The sequence below is a fragment of the Haliaeetus albicilla genome, chromosome Z, assembly GCF_947461875.1.
Source record: "Haliaeetus albicilla chromosome Z, bHalAlb1.1, whole genome shotgun sequence".
NCBI lineage: Eukaryota > Metazoa > Chordata > Aves > Accipitriformes > Accipitridae > Haliaeetus > Haliaeetus albicilla.
The window spans coordinates 41,058,747-41,082,294 of NC_091516.1; the positions used below are offsets into that span (position 1 = coordinate 41,058,747).

General features: G+C 41.4%; 1 protein-coding gene across 5 annotated transcripts; it reads right to left on the reverse strand.

The window, feature by feature from the left end:
- Positions 1-336: 336 nt before the first annotated feature.
- FKTN (fukutin) lies at positions 337-23,393 on the reverse strand. 5 transcript variants are annotated; one of them, XM_069776945.1, is made up of 11 exons: positions 23,002-23,393; positions 21,621-21,680; positions 18,565-18,768; positions 16,795-17,072; positions 15,198-15,330; positions 13,405-13,534; positions 12,166-12,299; positions 11,076-11,203; positions 5,998-6,123; positions 2,973-3,232; positions 822-961 (listed from the first exon to the last, which is right to left on the reverse strand). In XM_069776945.1, the coding sequence occupies exons 1-10, from the start codon at positions 23,104-23,106 to the stop codon at positions 3,019-3,021; spliced, it is 1,512 nt and encodes a 503-aa protein (XP_069633046.1). In that variant the 5' UTR covers positions 23,107-23,393; the 3' UTR covers positions 822-961; positions 2,973-3,018. The 5 variants fall into 5 exon arrangements, with proteins under 5 accessions (XP_069633049.1, XP_069633046.1, XP_069633044.1 ...); XM_069776943.1 differs by lacking the exon at positions 822-961 and having other exon boundaries at positions 1,670-3,232; XM_069776948.1 differs by lacking the exons at positions 2,973-3,232; positions 5,998-6,123 and having other exon boundaries at positions 337-961; positions 23,002-23,391.
- Positions 23,394-23,548: the final 155 nt, after the last annotated feature.

Below are 23,548 nucleotides of genomic sequence, written 5' to 3' on the forward strand. Positions count from 1 at the left end.
CAGCTCTAACATGTTTACACCACTCCTTGGGATGCCATCCGACAAGCAGGAAATCTGCAGTCAGGGCACTGCACAAAGCATGACAGGAGACATGCAGAAGTGCAATGTGTTTGTGCAATTGCAGGATCCTTTTTTCTGTGTATGGGCACCTGCTTTATTCAAAGTATCTTTGTTGTGTCCAAGTATCTTTATTAAAAAATAAAAGGTCAAGACAGACAGTCAATAAGCAGTGTAAGAAACAGTTCAATTTTTTTCTCTGTGCATTATGTCATGGTAACTGCAATGAAGTGTGTTAAATACTGCCCAAAATGACAAAACAAAGGAAGAAACAACATCTTGAATTGCAAATGAGACCTTCATTCTTTTAATCAGTGTTAAATATACACTTGTATATTCTGAAAATATTTTAACCTGAAGAATAAATTACAGGTATAATCAACTATTTAAGACATTCTCCCTTTCACGGACATGCATTTTTTTCCATTATTCTTTCCATCTACAAAGTCAAAAATTTGACAGGATTATAATTTTCTGATAGTATCTTTTCCTTCACCCTTAAACACCTATCACATCTGAAAAACTTACAGGCTTATTGTACATTACTAAACAAAGAAGTTCACAACAACAGAGTTTTGAACACGAAAACCGTAAGGACCTTGGCTTTTTTCATTTTAAGGAACAAATACAAAAAATTCTACCTGAGAAATTATCCCTTATGATGTAATGTTTACTTTACGAGTAAATGGCATTAGCAGGATTTTACACCTCTCTCTTCTTAATTAGGAAAAGCTAACAAAGTTACCATACCAACTGAAGAGCCAGCATGACAAGTTGTTGCCAGAAGCTGAATAATTTACTCCAGTGCTTCACGGGCAGGAGACTGCTGGAACCAAGAGGATTGGCAGGAAAAAACATGCAGCGCGCTCCAGGATGAAAACAGCAGGGAAGCCCCAGAGTGCACCTGGAATGATACAGTAGTAAAACTGCTGCATGGCAGTAACTATTTCATCTCTCCAGAACTGTACACACTTGAATACACAGCCAAAAACTGCAGATGAACAGAACACAAACCACAGACTCAACCTACCTCTACCCAGTGAAAGGTGGAAAAGCTGTGACCCATAGATAGTGTCGTGGTTTAAGCCCAGCCAGCAACTAAGCACCACGCAGCCGCTCACTCACTCCCCCCCCATCCAGTGGGATGGGGGAGAAAATCAGGAAAAGAAGTAAAACTCCTGGGTTGAGATAAGAACGGTTTAATAGAACAGAAAAGAAGAAACTAATAATGATAATGATAACACTAATAAAATGACAACAGTAGTAATAAAAGGATTGGAATGTACAAATGATGCGCAGGGCAATTGCTCACCACCTGCCGACCGACACACAGCCAGTCCCCCAGCGGCGATTCCCTGCCCCCCCACTTCCCAGTTCCTAAACTAGATGGGACGTCACATGGTATGGAATACACTGTTGGCCAGTTTGAGTCAGGTGCCCTGGCTGGGCATGAGAAGCTGAAAAATCCTTGACTACAGTCTAAACACTACTGAGCAACAACTGAAAACATCAGTGTTATCAACATTCTTCACATACTGAACTCAAAACATAGCACTGTACCAGCTACTAGGAAGACAGTTAACTCTATCCCAGCTGAAACCAGGACAATAGCCTTTCTGCTTTAGCAAGGAAAGAATAGATACAGGTTTGTTGCAAGTAAACATGAGCTCCATTCTGCACCTTGACACTGGTTCACAAGTACTGGGTCTGTACCATATATTATAGTCGTAAACTCACTAGCAGCATTAGTGTCCTTGTCTTCCCTGCACAGCAGGACTGGAACAAACTTGGACACACATGCTCACATGAAAGCTATTATCCCTCTCCAAAATACTGAAGAAGAAAGCTTACTTCATTGACCAAAAGCACAAGCAGAAGCAGGAGGAGAGAGTTGTCAGGCTTCCACTTTCTTCCCATCCAAACGCTAATGTTCCACTAACACTTCACTTGCAATTACCCTACTGCAAATTTGATAGAACAGTGGGTATTTGTATACACTTCTGCTTACACTTAGAGAAAAGAGCTGCGATTCTCTGAGATCTCTGTTCTGTGCGTCCATGTTAAACAGAAAACTACCAATACCTTCTTCTATCTACTTGTAGGAAAGCAGGGACAACTATAATTTTCTAAAATCTAGTCAAACCTTTACATGGAGATCACACTAATTGGGACATCAAAAGCAGGATATTTATTTTTTTCATGGGAAAGACATCCCTGTAGTATACACCATCATGTTTTTAAAAAACAAAAAAAAGCAGGTAACATTCCCTGCCATAATTGCATGTAGTGGCTAGTTCACAAAAAACCCAACTGTTATTGAAAGATGTCCCATGTGGATAGTTTCTCCTTCCATTCATTTAGTATTACACTGTTACTCAATACCTCCTACATGTAAAGCAAGTGGGTCACACAGGTTCTGTGTAACAGAAACATTCCAATCCCAAGACCAACCTGCTGCATGTCATAGGGATAGATCAGTCTCAAACCAAGCACATTTGAGGTACTCATAACTCCGGTGTTTCAAAGTTGAATATTCAAAGGATTTCCCCTGAAAAAAGAGGAACTTCTCTGGGATTTTTTCATCCTATCCCTCTCTTAAGTTTGAGAAATGAACAGTCCCAAGATTTTGATGATCCCAGGGAAGTCTAAGCCACCTGGCCACTGTTTACATTTAAATAGTCAACTGCCCATAAGTTTACTGCAATATTTCTTCTCTATTCCCTTTGCACAGCTTTTCTTTCAGCTCCCGTTCTCTTCAGTTGCCTTTAATAATTTCCTTTAACTACCTGGAAATGCATGATGAAGGTGAAAAAAAAACCTGTTAAGCAAAAAAATGTAAATGTCTCCTTAGGAAACAGATGAGAAGTTACAAGAGGAATGGATCTTGATGCCTTTGGGAATTGGAAATTACAAACTGAGAGTTTCAAGGATAGCAGGCATGCTCTACTAGCAGTCAGGTGGTCAGTAGATTTGAATGACATCATCCCATTCATCGACAGGCCAGACACCATTGTACTGCACATTGGATGGTGAGCTCTTCCAGTCCCATGTCTTCACAGGAACCTTCCAGTCTGGGCCATAGTTGGCTTCAACATACTGACGGGTTTCACAGGGCACGTGTACCTTGAGTTCTACAAATTCAGTCCAACACAGAGTAAACTTTGGAAAGAGATACCTGTGTCATAACAAAAGAACATGGTCACTGGCAGAAGGCTGAAATACATCTCTAAATAAGTTCATGGAGAAAGCAATCAACTGCAGCAAGTGGCCATGTTACATTTATAATATTTTTTTTCTTAATTCATAACTTCCTATTTATAAAATATTATTTACATACTGGACAAGGGTGTTATTACCAACAGTAACTGGTTAACATTTGCCACATGTTCTTAGGAAGGAGCATTTCAAATTCTTCTGCTGCTTATTCCCATATCATTCTGCAACCTGTAGGAAATCACTTAGTCCCTGTCCTTACTTTTCCACTTACAAACTGGATTGAACAGTCAACTCATCTAGAAGGGTGTCAAGAGGATGATACATGTTATTTGGTAGCAAAGATTTTGATAAAAGCAGCATTAAATATTTTATTATGAGTCAGGCCTTTTTTAAAAACAAGTTTTTACCTTTCTTCAATCTTACTAAACAAAGCATGCAATTCCCTTTCAGTACCCAAGTTTAAACACAGTGCCAGACTTGGAGCAGCTGCAAAGAATTAAGATACAGCTGTCACCCTGTACTTTCTGAAACCTTCTTGTCCCATTCAAATTTTAAAAATAATTTATTCTACCAAACTGACCTTGTTCTGTACCTATCATTTTCTGTAGAAGGGCCAACATAAGCCCTACCTATAAGTATGCTTCCACCAGTGGAAGTTCACAGGTTAATTTCACAGTTTGATCAGAATGACATCCTATAAAAGTACAATGACAGAGTCAATGAGTTAAACAAGTAAATATCAAAGCCTGTGTACTATTCCTGCAGAGGATCACCAACGCTTCTGAAGCTGTGAAGTCTTCCACAGAAAAAAAAGTGATCTTAAAATTCCTTTTCACAGGTTAAAATGAAACCATAAGCACTTAGACCTTTTGAAAAAGAAAGTTAAAAGATTTGTGCATTTGCATGAATTAGAAACCCCACATAAACTTATGCATAAGCTTAATTTTATTTCTAAGCACTGTGCAAACAGTATCAGAAAATAAAACAAACTTGCTTTTATGCCTTAAATGGAGGGGGAGAAAAATGTGATCAAGCACTTTTGTATATATATATCTAGAGACTACTGATTAGCTCTACACTAAACCAAAAAGCAAAAAAAGTCAGCTACCAAGGGGAAAACAAGATAAACAAACCTTATTAGTGGATCTATAATGATCAAATAGCTATATAGCTGTTATTAACCCAGGAAATCATTCACCTATCAGAATTGCAGTGGGCGTGCATGTGCAAAAGCTATCAGCAAACCACTGAAATAACACATCCTCCAGAGAGTGAACTCTGAATAATAATTCTAAGGAGAATGAACAGGTAATTTAAATAAACTAATCTGCAAATTAAAAAGTCAGTTGGAAACTTCACCAAAATAATTATTTAACTATTATTAAAATCAAATGTTTACATTCACTGACGAAAAATGTAGCTTTCAGTGGTGCTTCACACTACTGGAATCCTTGCTCATTGTCTGTTCATTCCAAGTGGCTGGGATAAGGCTATGTACTCTTGTACATATACGCTGCTCACCGTTTTTTCTTCCAACTTCATTCTCATGAATCTTTTGACATAGAAGTACTGAAAAGATTTTATACTTACACAAAGTCCTCTATGTTAAGAACCTACAGAATTAACTCATTTTAAGGATTAAAGCATACAGTTTAGATTTGATTCCCAGATTCGGGTTTTGTAAATACTTATTCTCTGCTGAAGAATGCAACTGTCTAGCATTAATTTTGTAAACAAATAGGAGGTCTCAATTGCTCTAACTCCAAGACAAGACATGGAGGATGTACATGCTTGCTTGTTTCTGCAATGTTGAGGAAGTATTTGTGTACATGAAAATACCAATCACACAGCCAGACTTGTAAGGTTTAAAAACCAGCTCTCTGAGTAAACAGAGACTAAAAATTACTAATGAAAAATATTTCAGAGACTAAATAAGAAATACTTTCTCTCTTCATATTTTTATTTGGCAAGATGTATAGAAAGTATACCTATGCAAATATTTAGCTTAGTGAAGAAAATGTCTTTTACCCTTCATTTTTAAAAACATAAAATATCTTGGAATAGAATTCCCACACTTAATTGTGATGATCTAGTAGCAACCAGTATCTCTTTTGATACCACATAAACGGCTGTTGAGATTCATTTAAATTTGTTTAAGTGGGTTTAGGATTCAGTATGATCAAACAATCACTTCTCTTTTGACTAACCTCAATTTACCTTCCCCCAAAATTTTGGAAGGGCTGAAGACTAAGCAAAATTGAGGGTCATTCTGGCATTGCAAGCATTCAGATCAAGCATGCTAAATCATCACATCTCACAGCTCAAAAGCTGTGATCTTTTTTCTCTTTCTGAGAAGGTATTTGGAATAATACATATCTGGAATTATTTGGCTAAGCATTCTGAACAGCCATGTTGTGTCAGGGCTCAGGGCCTTTATAATGGTAAACAAGAAGGTTTTTTGGTGCTTTTCTGTATGGATTAAGTACAGTAAACTAGGCCTAAGAAACACCAGTTCAGAATTAGAGGCTTCCTTATGCTACTATGTCTAAGCAAATTATTTCTCATTGAACTAGAAAGTCATGCTGGTAAACTCTGAAAATAATTACAACCAAAAGTAAGTACTAGGTTACAAGAAAAGGATAGTGTTTATGAAAGCTGGAGTTCCAAAAGAGCTGTAATATCCTAGGATGCAAGAGCTGGAGCATAGCACAGGTTCACATCTACCTTCTATTCTCATGCATTGGACCAGTCATATCAAAGGGGGAAAAACAGCTCTCAAGTACCCAAGGTCTGATGCTACAATGGAATTTTTGAAAGACCACATCAACTCCACTGGCATGGAAACAGCTACTGCAGTTTAGACACAACAGAAGCACAAAGAAAAGGAAAAGAATTTATTTGTCAGCTTCCTCCTCAGAATACATCACACAAAATCCTCCAAAATCTTGTATGGAAAAAACAGACATTAAGCCTGCTTTGGAAAACTATGAAATTTTTGCTGTATTCTAAGAAAAATACTCTGCAACATACCACATTTTCTGCGGGAATATTCCACAAGCTCTTCCTTTAGTCTATTTGTAAGCGTGCCTTTTGACTCCCATCATCAAAATACCTTCCCCAGTCTTTATCATTTCAGAACAAAGATAACTAAGACAAGGACTCAGACATTATCACCATCTTGATGAAAGTGTTCACTAAGTTCCCATTAGCTAAATATAAGCAAATAGTTCAGTTCAGGCAAAATATGAAAGATAATGAAATCCTATAGAAGTCAGTAAAGTTTTCCACTAGTCTGCAACTGTCTCTTTTGAGTTAAGGTGGGTGACGGAAAGAAATTAATCTAATTATCAAAACCTGTATTCAGTTTGCTGAGTAGATTAGGAAGCTGTTGTACTTATTTGCTCATTTAATACTGAAAAGTATGAAGCAAGAAATGCAGGATTGTATTTTAAATCCCATTTTCAGAACATGAACAACAAGGTCTGAAGTAGTCACCTGTGTTGCTGTCACAACATTAGTCAATGAAGTATTCCAAATTATTACCACAGAATCAAAAACTATGGGGTTTACTTCGCAAGGACAGTTGAGGCTTTCTGCCATAATACTCTGTCATCACGATAGATGCCTAAAAATTAATTTTTAATGCAAAATTAGTTCATAGAATGGTTTGGGTTGGAAGAGACCTTAAATATCTTCTAGTTCCAGGCCCCCTGCCATGGGCAGGGACACCTTCCACTAGACCAGGATGCTCAAAGCCCCACCCAACCCAGCCTTGAAAACTTCCAGGTATGAGGTGTACAGGGACAAGCAACCTGTTCCAGTGTCTCATCACCCTCATAGTAAAGAACTTCTTCCTTATAGCTCATCTAAAATATATTGAGGTGCTGCAGCATGTCCAGAGAAGGGCAACCAAGTCGGTGAGGGGCCTGGAGCACAAGTCTTATGAGGAGCAGCTGAGAGAACTAGGGTTGTGTAGCCTGGAGAAGAGGCTGAGGGGAGACCTTATCGCTCTCTACAACTACCTGAAAGGAGGTTGTAGTGAGGTGGGTGCTGGTGTCTTCTGTCAGGTGGCTGGCGATAAATGAGGGGAAATGGCCTCAAGTTGCTGCAAGGGAGATTTAGGTTAGATATTAGGAAAAATTTCTTTATTGAGAGGGTTGTCAGACATTGGAACAGGCTGCCCAGGGAAGTGGTTGAGTCACCATCCCTGGAGGTATTCAAAAAGCAAGTGGACGGGGTACTTCAGGACATGGTTTAGTGGGCATGGTTGACGGTTGGACTTGATGATCTTGAAGGTCTTTTCCAACCTAAATGACTCTATGATTCTACCTGGACTTGTGCAAAGCATTTGACACTGTCCTGCATAACATAATTTTCTTTAAATTGGAGAGACATAGATTTGATGGGTGGACCTGTTGGTGGATAAGGAATTGGCTGGATGGTCACACTCAGAGAGTTGTGGTCAACGGCTCAATGTCCAAGTGGAGACCAGTGATGACTGGCATTCCTCAAGGGTCGGTATTGGGACTGGCGCTGTTTAACATCTTTGTCAGCAACGTGGACAGTGGGATCAAGCGCACCCTCAGCAAGTTTGCTGATGACACCAAGCTGTGTGCTGTGGTCGATGCACTGGAGGGAAGGGATGCTATCCAGAAGAACTTGACAAGCTTGAGAGGTAGGCCCGTGTGAACCTCGTGAAGTTCAACACAGCCAAGTGCAAGGCCCTGCACATGGGTCAGGACAATCCCAAGCACAAATACAGGCTGGGCAATGAGTGGATAGAGAGCAGCCCTGAGGAGAGGGACTTGGGGGTGTTGGTCAACAAGCTCAACATGACCTGGCAATTTGCACTCAGCCCAGAAAGCCAACCGTATCCTGGGCTGCATCAAAAGAAGTGTGACCAGCAGGTTGAGGGAAGTGATTCTCCCCCTCTACTCTGCTCTGGTGAGACCCCACCTGGAGTACCGCATTCAGCTCTGGGGCCCCCAACTTAAGAAGGACATGGACCTGCTGGAGCAGGTCCAGAAGAGGGCCATGAAGATGATCAGAGAGCTGGAGCACCTGTCCTAGGAAGACAGGCTGAGAGTTGGGGTTGTTCAGCCTGGAGAAGAGAAGGCTCCAGGGAGACCTTATAGCAGCCTTCCAATACCTAAAGGGGGCCTACAAGAAAGCTGGAGAGGGACTTTTTACAATGGTATGTAGTGATAGGAAAAGGGGTAATGGCTTTAAACTGAAAGAGGATAGATTTAATCATAGAATCACCGTCCTATCTCCAGCCACCTGACAGAAGAGACCAGCACCCACCTCACTACAACCCCCCTTCAGGTAGTTGTAGAGAGCGATGAGGTCTCCCCTCCGCCTCCTCTTCTCCAGACTAAACAGCCCCAGCTCCCTCAGCCACTCCTCATAAGACTTGCGCTCCAGGCCCCTCACCAACTGGTTGCCCTTCTCTGGACACGTTCCAGCAACTCCATGTCCTTCCTGTAGTGAGGGGCCCAAAACTGAACACAGTACTCGACATCCTTTTTGTGTCTGAGTTTGTCCAGGAGCTCCTTGTTCATCCATACAGGCCTCCTGGCATTTTTGCCTGACTTACTCCTTGCTGGGATGCATTGTTCCTGAGCTTGGAGGTGGTGATCCTTGAATATTAACCAGCTTTCTTGGGCCTCTCTTCCCTCCAGGGCTTTATCCCATGGTACTCTACCAAGCATATCCCTGAAGAGGCCAAACTCTGCTCTTCTAAAGGCCAGGGTAGTGAGCTTGCTGTGCACCCTCCTCGCTGTCCTAAGGATCTTGAACTCCACCATTTCATGGTGCTGCCCTTGAGCTTCGCATTCCCTACCAGCCCCTCCTTGTTGGTGAGAACAAGGTCCAGCACAGCACCTCTACTTGTTGGCTCCTCTATCACTTGGAGAAGGAAGTTATCATCAACCTCCTGGATTGCTTATGCCCTGCTGTGTTGTTCCTCCAACAGGTATTGGGTCAGCTCCTCATCCATCTCCAGACAGAGCTCCATGCTGGTCATTGATGTAGAGGGTGACACCCCCTCCTCATCTCCCATGCCTGTCCTTCCTGAAGAGCCTGTATCCTTCCATCCCAACACTCCAGCCATAGAAACCACTCCACCGTGTCTCCGTGATGCCAGTGAGATCATAGGCCTGCAGGTGTCTGCAAGTCTCTAACTCCTACTGTTTACTGCCCATGCTATGTGCATTATTGGATAGAGACATTTAAGCTGGGCCCCCGATGAAGCTAACTTACTGGCTGGAGTGGCTGGAATTCCTTTGTGCTGCTCTCCAGCTGCTCTCCTGCTGACCTGTGATCCCTCTCCAGGCTCTGGGCATCTACTGCTGGCACTGGCAACAAACAGGTAGGAGTGGAATGGATTGGGTTCCTTCCCCTCCCCCAGCAACTTATTTTAAAGCTGTCTTCACCAGCTTGGCAAGCCTATGACCAAAGATGCTCTTCCCCTTCTCTGACAGATGTACCCCATCAGCCCCCAGTAGACCAGGTTTCTTGAAGTGAGTGCCATGGTCTAAGTAGCTGAACCCCTGGTTGTGGCACCAGTCCCAAAACCATTTGTTGATTCGCCAGGTTTGACTGGCCCTTTCAAACCCCTTCCCTTTGACCAGGAGGATTGTTGAAAAAACTACCTGTGCTCCAGAGTCCCATACTGCTGCTCCCAGGGCTCTGTAATCCTTCTTCATATTCCTCAGACTGCAGATAATAGTCAGTGGACTGTATGAGGCTTGGTAGTTTCTTGATGATGTCCCCAACACAAGGCGCCAGTAAGGAGTGCAGCTCTCTAGAGTGTGTCAGGTAGGCAAATGGGTACCTCTGTACCTCTCAGAAGAGAGTCACCTACTACTATCACCTGTTACCTCTTCATAGTTGCGCTGGTTGTTATACAGGGAGCGGATCAGGCTGCCTTACTCAGCTGCAGCATCTCTCCTGATATGACAGGTCTTCCCTCTTTGGTCTGCAGAGTGGTGAAGTGGTTCTGCAAGGGTACCTCAGCCTTCAGGGGAAGTCTCTTCCTCCTGCAGGTCCTTGCTGTTGCAAGCTTCCATTCTTCTGCATTATTGGCTCCCCTCCCTTCTGTGTGTGCCAGTAGGGGAGTTTTTGCCTGTTTGGCTGTGGGCAGTGGGTCCACTGCAGACTGCACTTGGAACCCGCTACCTAACCCATTCTCAGCCTCCCTAACACTACGCAGCCTTCTCACTGCCTCCTGCAGCTCAGCCACCTGCTGCAGGAGGTCCTCCACCTTTTGCAGGCAGGTCTGCTGCCTGTCCCTGCCCCAGGAAAAAGGTCCAGGCACTGCCTGCTGTCTGCGGTCTGCACTGCAGCCTCTCCCTTCAGCAGCTCCATCTGGGTGGAGGCAATGGCCACCACTGGGGTAGACAGTGCAGACCCCCCAGCCAGAGCTGCAGCCTTTGCTCTCAGATGAGTGCCCACCAGTCCGCCTGTTGTGCAACAGTTTTAGAGATTTCTTCTCACCTTAGCTGTTTATTTAACTCACAGCTTGTCACAGTCCAGATAAGATCTGCTTGATATATGACATGCCAGCATTACTTTCAACTTCACAACAGAATTGACATTTGACAAGCCCAGCACCTCTCTAGTAAGGCATAGTATGGTTCTCTTTCTACTTCTCTGGTCTCAAAGTGAAAAATCTCCACTGATTCTCCTCTGATAACTGCCACAAAGAGCACAGACTGCCAGGCAACAACACACAAAATGCCAACACTAAACACTAACTTGTTTAATTTCTTTCCTACTAGAGGTACAAATATATTTCATACTTAAATTTCTTGCCCGATTTGGCCTGAGTTCCTCCATTCCATATGTGGTCATCCTCTTCATAGAAGAAGAAAATATCAAGTTTCACACCATCTTCTCCCTGGAAAGAGAGTTCCAAGCTGTCTTCTACCTGCAAGACAAAAATATGAACTGTAAAAATACAAAGCTACTTATGTCAGCATGTTTCAGAAAACAAATTTATTTTGGTCAGGTATGCAGAGTGACTCCTATCTTAACTGAAGAAAATACACTAACTCTGCAATTTCTCTTTTTTTTTTTTTTTTTTTTTGATGCCTTGAGACCATGGGAAATTTTCCACACCTCAGTGGGACTACCTTCTCTTTCCTCCCTTTAGCCCCAAAAGCTTCAGCACCATCTCCTTGTCCTCTGCCACAAGCAAAATAATCTCAGTGAATAAATACATGATTAGGTGTCTTCATTTAACACACGTTCTTTCTGATAAAACACTCACTAGCACCCGTAAGGATGTATCACTTTAACTGTGGCTGAACCTTCATATTCCTGTAATTTTGTTTTTCTCTACCATTCTGCAGCCGACATTTTGAAACAAAGTTAAATAAAGATCCACATAAGCTAATAATGAACAAGCCCAGCGCTCACCTCAAGCCAGCCTCCGCCTTCTGCCAGTGTTACATACAAGGCTACAGATAATCTCAGAGCTATCACCAATCCTCCTACATGACGAGGCCCATCCAATCTTAAAGACTAAATTCTACCTTGATTCTTAAGTTTCTCTAGCACCACTGACACAGATCACACCCCTTTAAAACTTATTAAAAACTTCTGAGGTGGAATTCAGACTCCCCAAACAGGGCTGAAGCTATTAAGAAGGGTATTTTCTCACACACTGTCCAAAAGAACACACAAAAATCAACAAGATTATGTGTTTAGGTAAAACCCAAAAGAACACACAAAAATCAACAAGATTATATGTTTAGGTAAAACCCTAATGAGTAAATGTCTGCTGAGGAGACTTCAGATACCCACTTCTACGTAAGTGATCTGCATCTGTACTTAAACTTACGAACCTACAGAAAGACACATTAAACAAATTGTTCATTATCTATGTACCTTGCCAAATTTGTGCTTCAGTGGTAATCCTGCTTTCTGAAAGGCTGGAATGATATCTGTTTTGTAGTCCCTTATAAAGACTCCCAAATCCACATCTTTGCTGTGAGGAATGACATTGCACTGTCTATACCAGCCTGAAGGAAAAAATTCAGGAACAAGAGCAACATATCAGCAGAACAAAAGCAACATAAAAATGAACTGCCATAAGGTCACCAGGCAGAGATCTTTGAATGAGGCCATGAAAAAGACTTCTGCCTTTCTCTCCTATGAAATGAACCACATTGAGGAAAACAAATATTACTGCACTTATAGCCAGCTCTTTCCTCCAGAAAGCCAAGAATGAGAGAAAACAGTAACTCTTTCAAAGACAAAATATCTTCAGTTTTCTAATCTAAATGTCTTTAAAGAAAAAAATATTCTTTACCTGACCCCAAATCTAATCAGCAAAGACCAGTTACAGGGCTACAGTTGTGCTTTTAATTTGAAACTATTATTTTAAATAGTATCTGAGACATTCATCATCTTTCAGTTACCACTGCAAAACAGTGAGACAAGAAGTGGGACATCCTTTTGTCTGTTTCATTAAAGCAGCTTTTAGTAATTGTTCATTCAGAAAATTATATTCCCTAGGACTAAACAAACACAAGTCAAGTGTGCACACACATGAGTTTTCAAAACCTATTTCAAAAATAAAAGAATCTTCACCAGTGATAAGATACTACTTCCACCTTCAGCAGAATTGAAAACTTGCAGTACCTACTCTAATAGGCTGACATTTTACTAAAACATGTGTTTTAAAATAAATAAGGAACTGTTAACTATATTTGAAAAGTCAGTGATAAGCACCAAATTGCATGGGAAGAAAAATCAGCTGAGATTCTACATGGACAGCAGAAATACATGCCCATCACTGTGTCTTCCAACGAGCATTTCAGTAAATTCCAAGTCACAGAATTTAGGGAACTGCTGATTATTTTCTAACCAGTGATCAACACAACACAGATAATTGCTAAAAACATTAAATGCTTCACTGGAAACTTGTTCAGCATCTCCAAGGCTCGGGTTTCTAAACAAAAAGCATTTTGTCAGGAGCAAAAAGGCCTATTTAAATACAGCTAACGCCACATATTACCTTCAAACCCAGTACATTTAACCTCAGCTGACATCACAAGCAATAGAGGATGAAGTGTTTAAAACTTCATATTAGTTTAAAAATGCAACATAACACAAATGTTTTACCAAGGCATGTTCCACTGCTCAGCCAGAAATTTACTCCTAAGTTATTCAGTGTCAGAGCAGCCAGATGGAGCAAGGATTTTGCTTTTTTTCTGAACTCCACTGCATCAAGAGAGGCATCATCAGGATACAGCTGGAAGGCAAAGGAAAAGTAAGCAAGCTAATGTCAGAGAGCAAATATGTGCCTTCATTTTTCAAGTGTCCTAAGAAAAAATGACCCTTAAAACTTTACTTAACTAATATCTGGGCAGTATCTGTTTTCACATACACAACCCAGTTTGAGAACATGCACTAGAAAGACAAGTTAAAATTTATAAACTCTGAAACATAAATCTTCAGTTTTTCCAAACTAGCAGAATGTAAAGTCCCAGTAAAATAGAGTAAGAATGTATGTATTAGACACTGATTCTCAGCACTTGGCAACAACACAGACGAACCCTGGTTCTGCACACGCTGAAGTCAATACCCAGAGTCCAGGGGGAAAGCAGGGACATAATCAGAGTTACTTCCAGCACATCAGTTTATCTGGCGCCACCGAGTGTTACAACTGGATGTTGGCAACTTCTGCCACAGAGTGGAAACAACATGAACAGAAAATCGCATGCCCATCTTCCAGCTACAACCGTGGCAAGATCTTCTGTTAATGCAAAGCCGAAAACAACATGGCAGTCTGGGCAAACATTACCAAATCATACACAGGAGCAACGCACCACTCAGCTTATGACTGATTTCATTAAGAGCTCTTGGGCAACAAACAGTTGAAACAAATACTTTTCAAGACAGATGCCAGCTGTTTATTTCAATATTAAAGCTCCAGCAAAGTTCAATATACCTTCTGAAGCACATTTTCTCTGCCTGTGGCCATTACTGCCTGGAGGTTTTAGAGCTGAATTGGAGCATGCTGGCAATTTCTGTCTTTTCCAGGTGAAGTGACAATACACAGGTACCCTTGGGTATCGTAACCCTCCTGCTACATGTATGGAAAGCTATGGCCTACTAGACTGAACAAGGATGGTCTTCCATTCCCTGAGAAGTCCATTCCCCAAGACCTTAAATGTATGAAGAATGGAACCTCTAGCGTCCTCTTTTTTGCCCTTCCATGAAATCAGAGGTGGCTCAAATTCAGTGATCTGATTCTGACTCCACAGTCTGAACTATGGTAACTCATAACCACTTTATATCTCGGCCCTTTTCAAGTTAGGACAAAACACTGCCCATATTGCAGCAGAAAGCTTCCTACTGTCTGCTAAATCAGATAGCAATATTCTAAAAATAATGCTCTAAATAGTGGTGAAAACATTAGCTTACATGGTCAAAAAGCAACAAAATAAGTAATTTTGAAATGAATATACCATTTCAAATAAACCAAACTAGGAATGTGGAACTGGAGCACACAGTTCAAAAGAATATAAAATGAAATACTACTCTGAATGTTGAGAATTGCCATAAAGGAAAATTTTCAACATACAATAATACACAAGGTCTGAGTCTTATTTACAAGAAATCTATTTAACAGTAAAAATATGAGAGTGCTATGGAGACCTTTTCTTTTCAAAGTTTTGGAAAATAGAAAAAAATGCACTCAGAAGTAAAAAAGACAGACCATTTTCTCCAGATTTTCAGTTAAAGTTTTAGTTTTATTACCACTTACTAAACTCTGTGGATTGAATCTCAGAGGCTGTATTTAGCTTTATGTATGTGAACAGTCCCATCTAGGTAAAAAACTGTTTGTAGGTTTGGGTCAATCAGTGAAAACATACATTACATCTCAGAGACACTACCTGATTACCACTAACCTGAAAGAAAGCCCGAGCTTCTCTGTACCTACATTCAAGAAATCTAGAGTGTGACATCTCCTCTAGAAAACTGGACGGGTTTTTTGGAATTTGAACTTTTAAGTCATCAATGGAAACAAGCAGAAGTTCCGGCCTGCAGGGAAAGAAAGATGATAACATTACCCCATTCAATTCCTTTCCAAACCACAAGCCACTTTTTCCTCTAGCTCAGGTTAAAATCTTAATGCATACTACCGCCAGTGATTGCTCTGTCCAAATACACCCAAAACCAATTATAAAAGAAGAGCAACAACAGCTTCAACAAACTCCCCATACACTTCAAAATGTTATTTAAAAAGAAATTCTATGCCTATAAGCCCACACTTCATTTGTCAGATCACAGATTCCTTTACTGACTTATGACTTGCACTGGATTTGTTCAGAGCTGTTGTTTAGTGCATTTAAAAACTCAGACTATTTATTTAGCTGTCTAAGTATGGGATGCACTTAAGAACCAAATTTTACCCTGTACTTTGCGGCTACTTGCATTTAAAATTTAAAAAATGTTCAGCCTTCACAATGAAGAAATGTGATATTTAACAGCTTACACAGTTGACTTCAGATGTTTAGGCATATAACCAGTACAGATTCCACGTTTTAAAAGGAAGAAAGAATGGTGTCAATTCTAAGGAAAAAGTTAAACAGATTTATTTTGACCTATGAAACGTCTGGCTGTTTCTCTCTGATTTATGGCATATACACATACCCTACAAGAACACTGTTCTCAAAGCCTAGTGGTATGTGCTTGGCTTTGAAAATAGTGGCAAGATTTGCTGTGATCTGTATTTCCTGAAATACTGCTACTGAAAGCATTGTAGGAAAAGGCAGACATTTACAGTAACTTTACCAATGTAATGCAAAGTTTAAGCATAGAACTATGGACAAGTAACACCATCAATTCAAACATTTATGCAAGAAAGGAGTCCTCTCAGCACATTAAGAGCATGGCTTACATGCAGCGGTTGGCACATGTCTTTGTAGTACAAATGTCACCACTCTTTATTCTTGTTCTTTAACACTGATTATTTGGACTGTTACTGAATGGATTTCTGTTGCTTCCCCTTTTCATTTAATGTTCCATACCTGTATGCCACTTTGGGATACATATCGTTACAGAAGGAACACCAAGTATCTATCAGCTAGTGCTAAATCTCTTGCCACTTATACTTTACCCCTGTGTTGATAGCATAGATCGCTATCAACAGATTTCAAACTTTTAAATATATATAATGGTAAACCACTGACTCTAGCAGAAGATCCAACCTCAGTCATGACTTCTTTGACTTCTCTCATCTTTCTGCCTGCTTCGACCTGGCTACACAGCAGCTTCCTCTAAAATGTAGTTCTTGATTTATGAATGGTGGGAGGCTCTTGTTTTCAGGTAAACAGAATTGGATTTGCCTTCATACCTTAATTTACCTGCACTTTGAGGGCTGAACCATACATAAGCTGAAATTTACAACCTGACTTTAGGAAAAAGAGTAATTTTATATACAGGAGAAAGAAGTTATTTTGGAAGTGCCATTATCACTTTTTCCCTCCTCTGTTTTGAACTCACTTTTCATATGCTCCAGGGTAGCGACCAAAGTGGAGTTTCCGAAAAGGCACAAACTTTCTGTCCATATGTTGCTTGAGTCTCAGGGGGCCATGCCAGAGATAATTACCACTCCTCTCATAGAAGACCACCAGGTGAATGGCATGAGATGCCAGTTTAAATATGTAGTGCAAGGGAATTTCAATCCCAGACAGGTCATCCATCCCATCCAAGCGGGGGTCCTTGTTTATAATCTTTAGCCATTGGAACCCCATTTTCTCAGCAGTTCTAAAAAGGTCCACCTAAAAATGAGAGAGAGGAAGAGACAGAAGGAGAGAGAGAGAAGCTAAAGATTAGAGAAACCAAAATTGAATGCTAAATTATTATAACTGACATTATTCCCCATTTTCATTCTCTAATCAGACTTAAGCACAAAGTACTCAAAAATTTCTAAACCTTAAAGATCAGCAGCCACAAGCAATTCCAACCACTGTTTCCTTGTCTCATATTTTGTCCCTCAAACTATTCAATCAAACAACAAATAAATGTTGTAAGCCATGCTTGGACTAGGTTTGCTCCTTGCCATAGCACCCCTCTCTGCATCCTCAAACTTGTTCTGAACTTGGAGTTCATAAGTCCTTGAATAATGATACCACTAATACAAAAACGATTACTGCAAAATCTTCTTTTATGATGTACATAAATATTTGTCTAAATCTCACCAAACACGGAACGTTGCACTAGCTAACAGGCTTTCATACTTCCATAGAAAAACGGAATGAAATTCTGGCTGATAAGAAAAGAACCAATCAACACCCAAAGACCTGTTCAGTTACGCGTCTTGTACTGTTTTATACAGGCATATCAGCTTCTCCTCTGGATGCTACGGATATTATCAATGAGCCACAAAGGAATGGGAAGATGGATTTATATTAGTGTGCTGCCACACAACCTTATTCTCAGTTTCTTTAATTCCTTTATAGCTATGCCTGATCAGATTCAGAGTGCCACCACTCTTCACTTGAGTGGGACTTCTTCAGTAGAATAGTCACAGACCATTTTAATGTCACCTGCTTTTTCTAAAAAAAAAAAAAAAAAAGAGAGAGAGAGAGGAAAAAAGAAGAAAAAAGCTGTTTGTCACTAGTATCTTTAGTCTGTATAAATTAATCTAATAAATATTTCCAGATTACACTTAATTGATGAAATAATCTTGGATTCCATTTTGTCCTTCATCACATGCTACACCTCTACTTTTTAACACAGCCATTTAAAAATCTCAGAACATCAAAGAAAAGCAGAGATACCAATATGCTAAGTGACAAAATAAAATGGTGTTAAGTACAAGGATGTACTGAAAGAAATGTAAACCAGCAGACTGTGATAATCTTTCCAGCCTTGTCACATCAATACCTGCACTTCCTCCTTGATAGATCCCCAAACCAGAGATTTATTATGGCTGTACCTACATTACAGGCATAAGGTTTTCCCTCCTCTGTTCTAACAGATGACTTTCTTTTTTCTTTTTGGAGTGGCCTCTTAGTACAAGTGTTAATGAATATTGCAGACAGCTTCTAAAAACTTTTAGTTATCTGTAAATGACTCTTGATATATCCAGGCTAGTGCCTGGATACCTTTTACTTTTAAAAACCAGTTTCCTCTACCAACACCTTTACAAGATTTCCATGCAATGAATTCAGCGACCTTAATACAAACACAAAAGCATTATGTCACAAAATCATAGAACAGTTGAATGCATTACAATACACAAATGTGCACTGAAGAAAAGGCACTTACTTCATGTTTCCATGTTTTGTCCAGCAGTGCAAACGTAGTAAAGTCTCTTGGAGCACAAAAGTACTTGCATTCTGGACTAGGGCCATCAGGAGAACTTCTGATCTGTTCAAAGTCTTTATCAACCAGTCCCAGAATCAAAGGATCAATCAGATACACTGGTATATTGTGACTGGATAGTAAGCCTAGGAACTTCCTAACCACATGCTGTTTGACAGAGGATAAAATTGTAAGTTAGAAACACCACCTTTAAGCGTGCAAACGTTAATACATTAAAACCCTTTGAGAGAAGGTAAAAAAACCAACCCACTGACAGAAGGAAATCTTATCTCCCAATATATTTTCTGAATGTGCACTTTACTCCCATTAACAGTTGTGGAAATGAAAGTTTCTCTTTCAGAAGAACAGGCTGCTCTCAGGCTTTCCAGGTCTCTAGGACTAGAGTAAAAGCCTTTCACCTTCAATTAGAACTTTCTACAAGTTAAAGCACTCTAATTCTAGAGTGCTATTCTTGAGAATGGACTCTAGGCTAAACTCTAAATTCTTTCCAGTTCTATATTGACTTGGAAAGCACTTGAATAAACCAGAGATTATAGGATGAGATGTCATGCACGTGTGGGTGCTGAGGGAGCTGACTGATGTCATTCCAAGGCTGCTCTACAACATCTTGAAAGGCCATGGTGGTCAGGAGCTGTTCCTCACATCTGAGAAAAGGCAAATCTCATGCCATCTTCAAAAAGGAGGATCTGGGGAACTCTGGTCACCTTCATCTCAGTCCCCAGGAAGTTTCTGGAGCAAAAGCCCCTGGAAAGTCACATCCAAGCACATGAAGGACAAGGATGTGACTGGGAAAGCCAGCCAAAGGCAAACTGCACCTAATCACACCGACTGCCTTTGAAGAAGCCTGTGGGCAAGGCAAGAGCAAGGGACACTGTTCACACTTTGACTTTAGCAAGGCTTTTGATCCATTCCCACACAGTATCCCCAAACCTCAGCATGATGCTGGCTGTGTATGAAGGGTGATTCAGTGAGAATGTAGGAATTGAGTGCTATCCACTCTTTGGATACTAGTGTACGCAGGGCACTCAACCATGGCAATGCTGTATAAGGGGTTAATAGCTGTAGCAAGAAGGTCCTGTGCCTGATGAGAGGATTTATTAACTTGACTCAGTGGAGAATTTTAATCAAGTACATTTAAATGTCCATGGCGCACAGAAGATTTACAGCAATCATAGCCATCCTGCTATTAAAAATGTAGCTGATGTATTTAACTGTAACAATTTAATTTAATGACTTAAAGCACCATTGTAATCAGAAAAAAATATTTGCTTAGAACAACACTGTCAGGCTTTATGTCTGTTACATATCAAGGTTTCTATAAGAGGTATGATAAAGGAAAACAATGGCCTGCTGCCCAAGCTACCTGCCCAGCAAGCTGACCCTGACTTTCTAACTGAAGCTCTAACTTTCCTCCTGTCCAGCTGCTAGAGTCTGTTCAATCAGACTCCACGGGCCAACCTCCAGTTCTGGCATGGGCCTTTGGCTTCAGAGAGATGTAAAACTGTGAGGACAGAATGTGGATCAATAAAGAGAATTTAGGCAGCAGCACTACATGTGCTGTTCAGGCAGAAGAAAGGCCACCCTCCTAGTGATTTCAGCTATATGGAGCTGAAAGATAAGTGATGTGCTAGCATTATTTCTGTAACTAAAACTAGCAGATCAGACTGATGAACAGGAAGCAAATCCGTGCAAAAAATATCTACTTCCCCCACACACACACACTTCTCCAGGGAAACAGATGTTTTTAGTTGAAACTTAAATAATTGGTAGAAAGAGATGGCAATGATGTCAAGCGGCTAAGAGAAATGCATTCAAATAGAGTATTTTGGACTCATCATGCAGAGACCCTGAAGAAAGCTTGGAGTGCAACAGGTCCCTGACAGGACTGTGGAGCATTCTGCTTCACTACTAATGATCTCATAAGATCAAGTTAAAGCTTAATGAGAACTCTGTCCACAGACTGGCAGATTGGAAGCCCACTGTGACCATGTCACCTGACACCTAGTAGGTAGTCCCAAGGGGTGCCACCTCCAAGAATAGTGAGCCGTTCCTGGCACAAGCAAGCAGTCCACAGAGAGGTTGGTTTGGATTATTCCCAAGAACAGCTCTTAACAGACCACCTCATACCTCTCTTGCTCAGCAGAAACAAGGCATTTAAACAACTATTTTGCTAACTAGCAACATTATCATATTGCATCCAAAGCGAAAGGCAGCCAGCTCCCAGCGCATCATTCTCTTTAACCATCTGTGCTGTTTTTCCTCTGGGAGATCTGTTAACAAAAGACTTCTGTAAAAGTGTTTCCAAACAAATGCTAACTACAAATATCATAACTGAGCTTCTGGTTCCCTCAGGCCAACATGATGTTTTGGTTACATTCAATCCTGCAAACCTTAAGCAAGACACAACAAAAAATATCCCATTTCAAGTATCTAATGGCACTCCTAACACTGCTCCTTAACACTGGAATACAGCAACCAGTGAATGCTGAAATGTAACATTTTCCCGCTCGTGAAGAGCTTTATGACCCAGCATATGCAAGTTACACAAAACACTGAGCAGCAGGTTAAACAACTGGAGCAAGCAAAGGGGTATTCTGTGACCTAAGACTTGCAGCCAATCTTTTACCATGCTACTGACCATCGAACAAGCTGCATGGTCAAACAAAGCAATCTTTTCAATACTCAGTCTGAAAGAACACAAAAGCCTGGATCAAAACTTCCGTATCAGAAAGAACCAGTTTTGCTTCTTAAAGCACTAACAACAGTCCTAAAGACTGCACAGGCAAAGGCTGCTAAGCTGTAACTGTTTCTCAATTCCATTTTAAACTGATGTTTTGAAATACTTCGTAACTTTGCTCAGTGATAAAACTATCTCTTAGTCCTTAATACTAGAAAATCCCCAGTGAAGAGGAAAGAGTACTGGACCCTAAGTTTGCAATTCCATGTGAGTTCTGTGAGACTTGCAGAAGCACTATACAAACCAATGATGTTGTACATACCCATCTAGTGCTGTCTTGGCCTGACTGGCTTCCTCTGACTTTGGAAAAAACTGCTCCATTCTATCAAAACCAAAGAAGGGGAGGGGGAGGGAGAAAGAAAAAAGAAAAAAAGTAAGTTTCAGTTGAATCTCTGCTTAGGATTTCTTAACAGGACATTCGGGGGCATTTATCCAGTTAGTACTTCATAATTATGGCAGTGGTTATCCCCCTGGTCACCCAACTACAGTACTGAATGTGAAATCATAAACAACTGCTCAGGCTTAGTGTGTTTAGAAGGACAACGCAAGCCTTGGGGACTTCCAGACATGCAAGGATTGCATGATCAGGTCTCATGTTTCTAAGTCAATATGTCAGTAAATGTAAAATAGGAAAATGACAAACACAAACACTGTTAGGCAAATACCACTGGGGGAAAGACAGCAGGACTATGCCTCAGTCTTTCCATATGTAATTCCATAGAATTAAATTTGAAAGAGAGTATATATTCATATGATAAATCCAAGGCGGTTAGTGGCTCAGCTTTTAGCTTTTCAAAAGTGTGAAGAACTTCTCATTCATGGCCTTGTTGTTTACCATCAGAAACTACAAGAAAGAAGTCAAAGGTTACGGTACCACCTAGCACTAAGACTGCCTGCATTTATTAAGAATGTTTTCACCAAAAGAAAACAAACTCAGGCGACATGATGCCCATGCGGTTCTTCTGCAAAAATAAACTGACTTCCTTTGTTGAATCTGTGTTGCAACTGTAAACTATGAAAAAACCCAGAGTATTAAATTTATAGTGAGATCCACCTCTTTTTCTGTTATAGAAAATCACACTTAGCTAAACATTCCACGGGTGGTATAAAATCAAGATTTAGTCTATAATACCTAGAAAATTAAGAACAGTGAATCACAAAGACACTGCAGAAAAAGCTGGGTTTTCTTTAAAAAACACTACTGTTGAAAAACCTGCGACCAACAAATGCCGCCTTGTTTGTTTCTTCAGAAAAGCCCTACGATAGCGCTTGGTTTGGCTTCACTTTCAGTAAGTCACTAGACAGCAAGAGTAGGAAGGCTTGTGAAGATTAAAAGCCTCAGTGGCTCAAACCTGCAGCTGAGAACACCAACCAGCATCCCATTTTAGAATTAATGGGATGTCTCTGGCTGACGTAATGACTTGAACGTCAGGATGACAACTGAAATCCGACTGTACCCCTGCCACCAGAAACTTCCTTGGTCATCCTAGTATTGACAACTTCGTGTCAATACTATAGGAATTGCCAGCCGTGTGAGAGAAGCTGTGGAGTGGTGTCGATGCTCCTGAAGGCCTCTGAAGAGAGCAGGCGTTACACTGGGTTATTCCACAAAAGCAAGCCTGCGCGGGACAGCACGCTCTCACCTTCTGCGACAGGTAGAACTTGTAATAGTACAGCTGGAAGAGGAGGAAAACCAGGCTGGTCAGAGAAAGGAGCGCCAGGACCGCGTTCTTATTGATTTTCTGCATTAGTCTTCGGGGCGCTCCCGATCACCGCCTGGAAGCAGCACGGCGTCTCTCATCTTCTCCGGTTTCCCAGCTCCTCCCTGCGCGCCGGCAGAGCAACACGGGGCGCCGGCCTAGGCCGCGCCGCCAGCCCGCCGGCCACAGCCCGCAGGCCCGAGCCGGGCGCCGCGGCGGCCCACGGACGCCGGGAGGACCTGCGGCGGGGGGGCTCAGCTCCGGGGCCCCTGGGGCCCGCCACTCGCACCGCACCGCACCGCACAGCCGCGCCTCGCCCGGCCCCCGGCCCGCTCTCACTCACTCTCACACACACACACACACACACACACACCCCCCCCCCACCCCGGCCCCGGCCCCGGCCCCGGCGCCGGGGCAACGCAGCCCGCCGCCGGCCCCGCCGCCCGACTCCCCGCTAGGAAGCACCGCCCGCCGCCCTGCGCGCATGCGC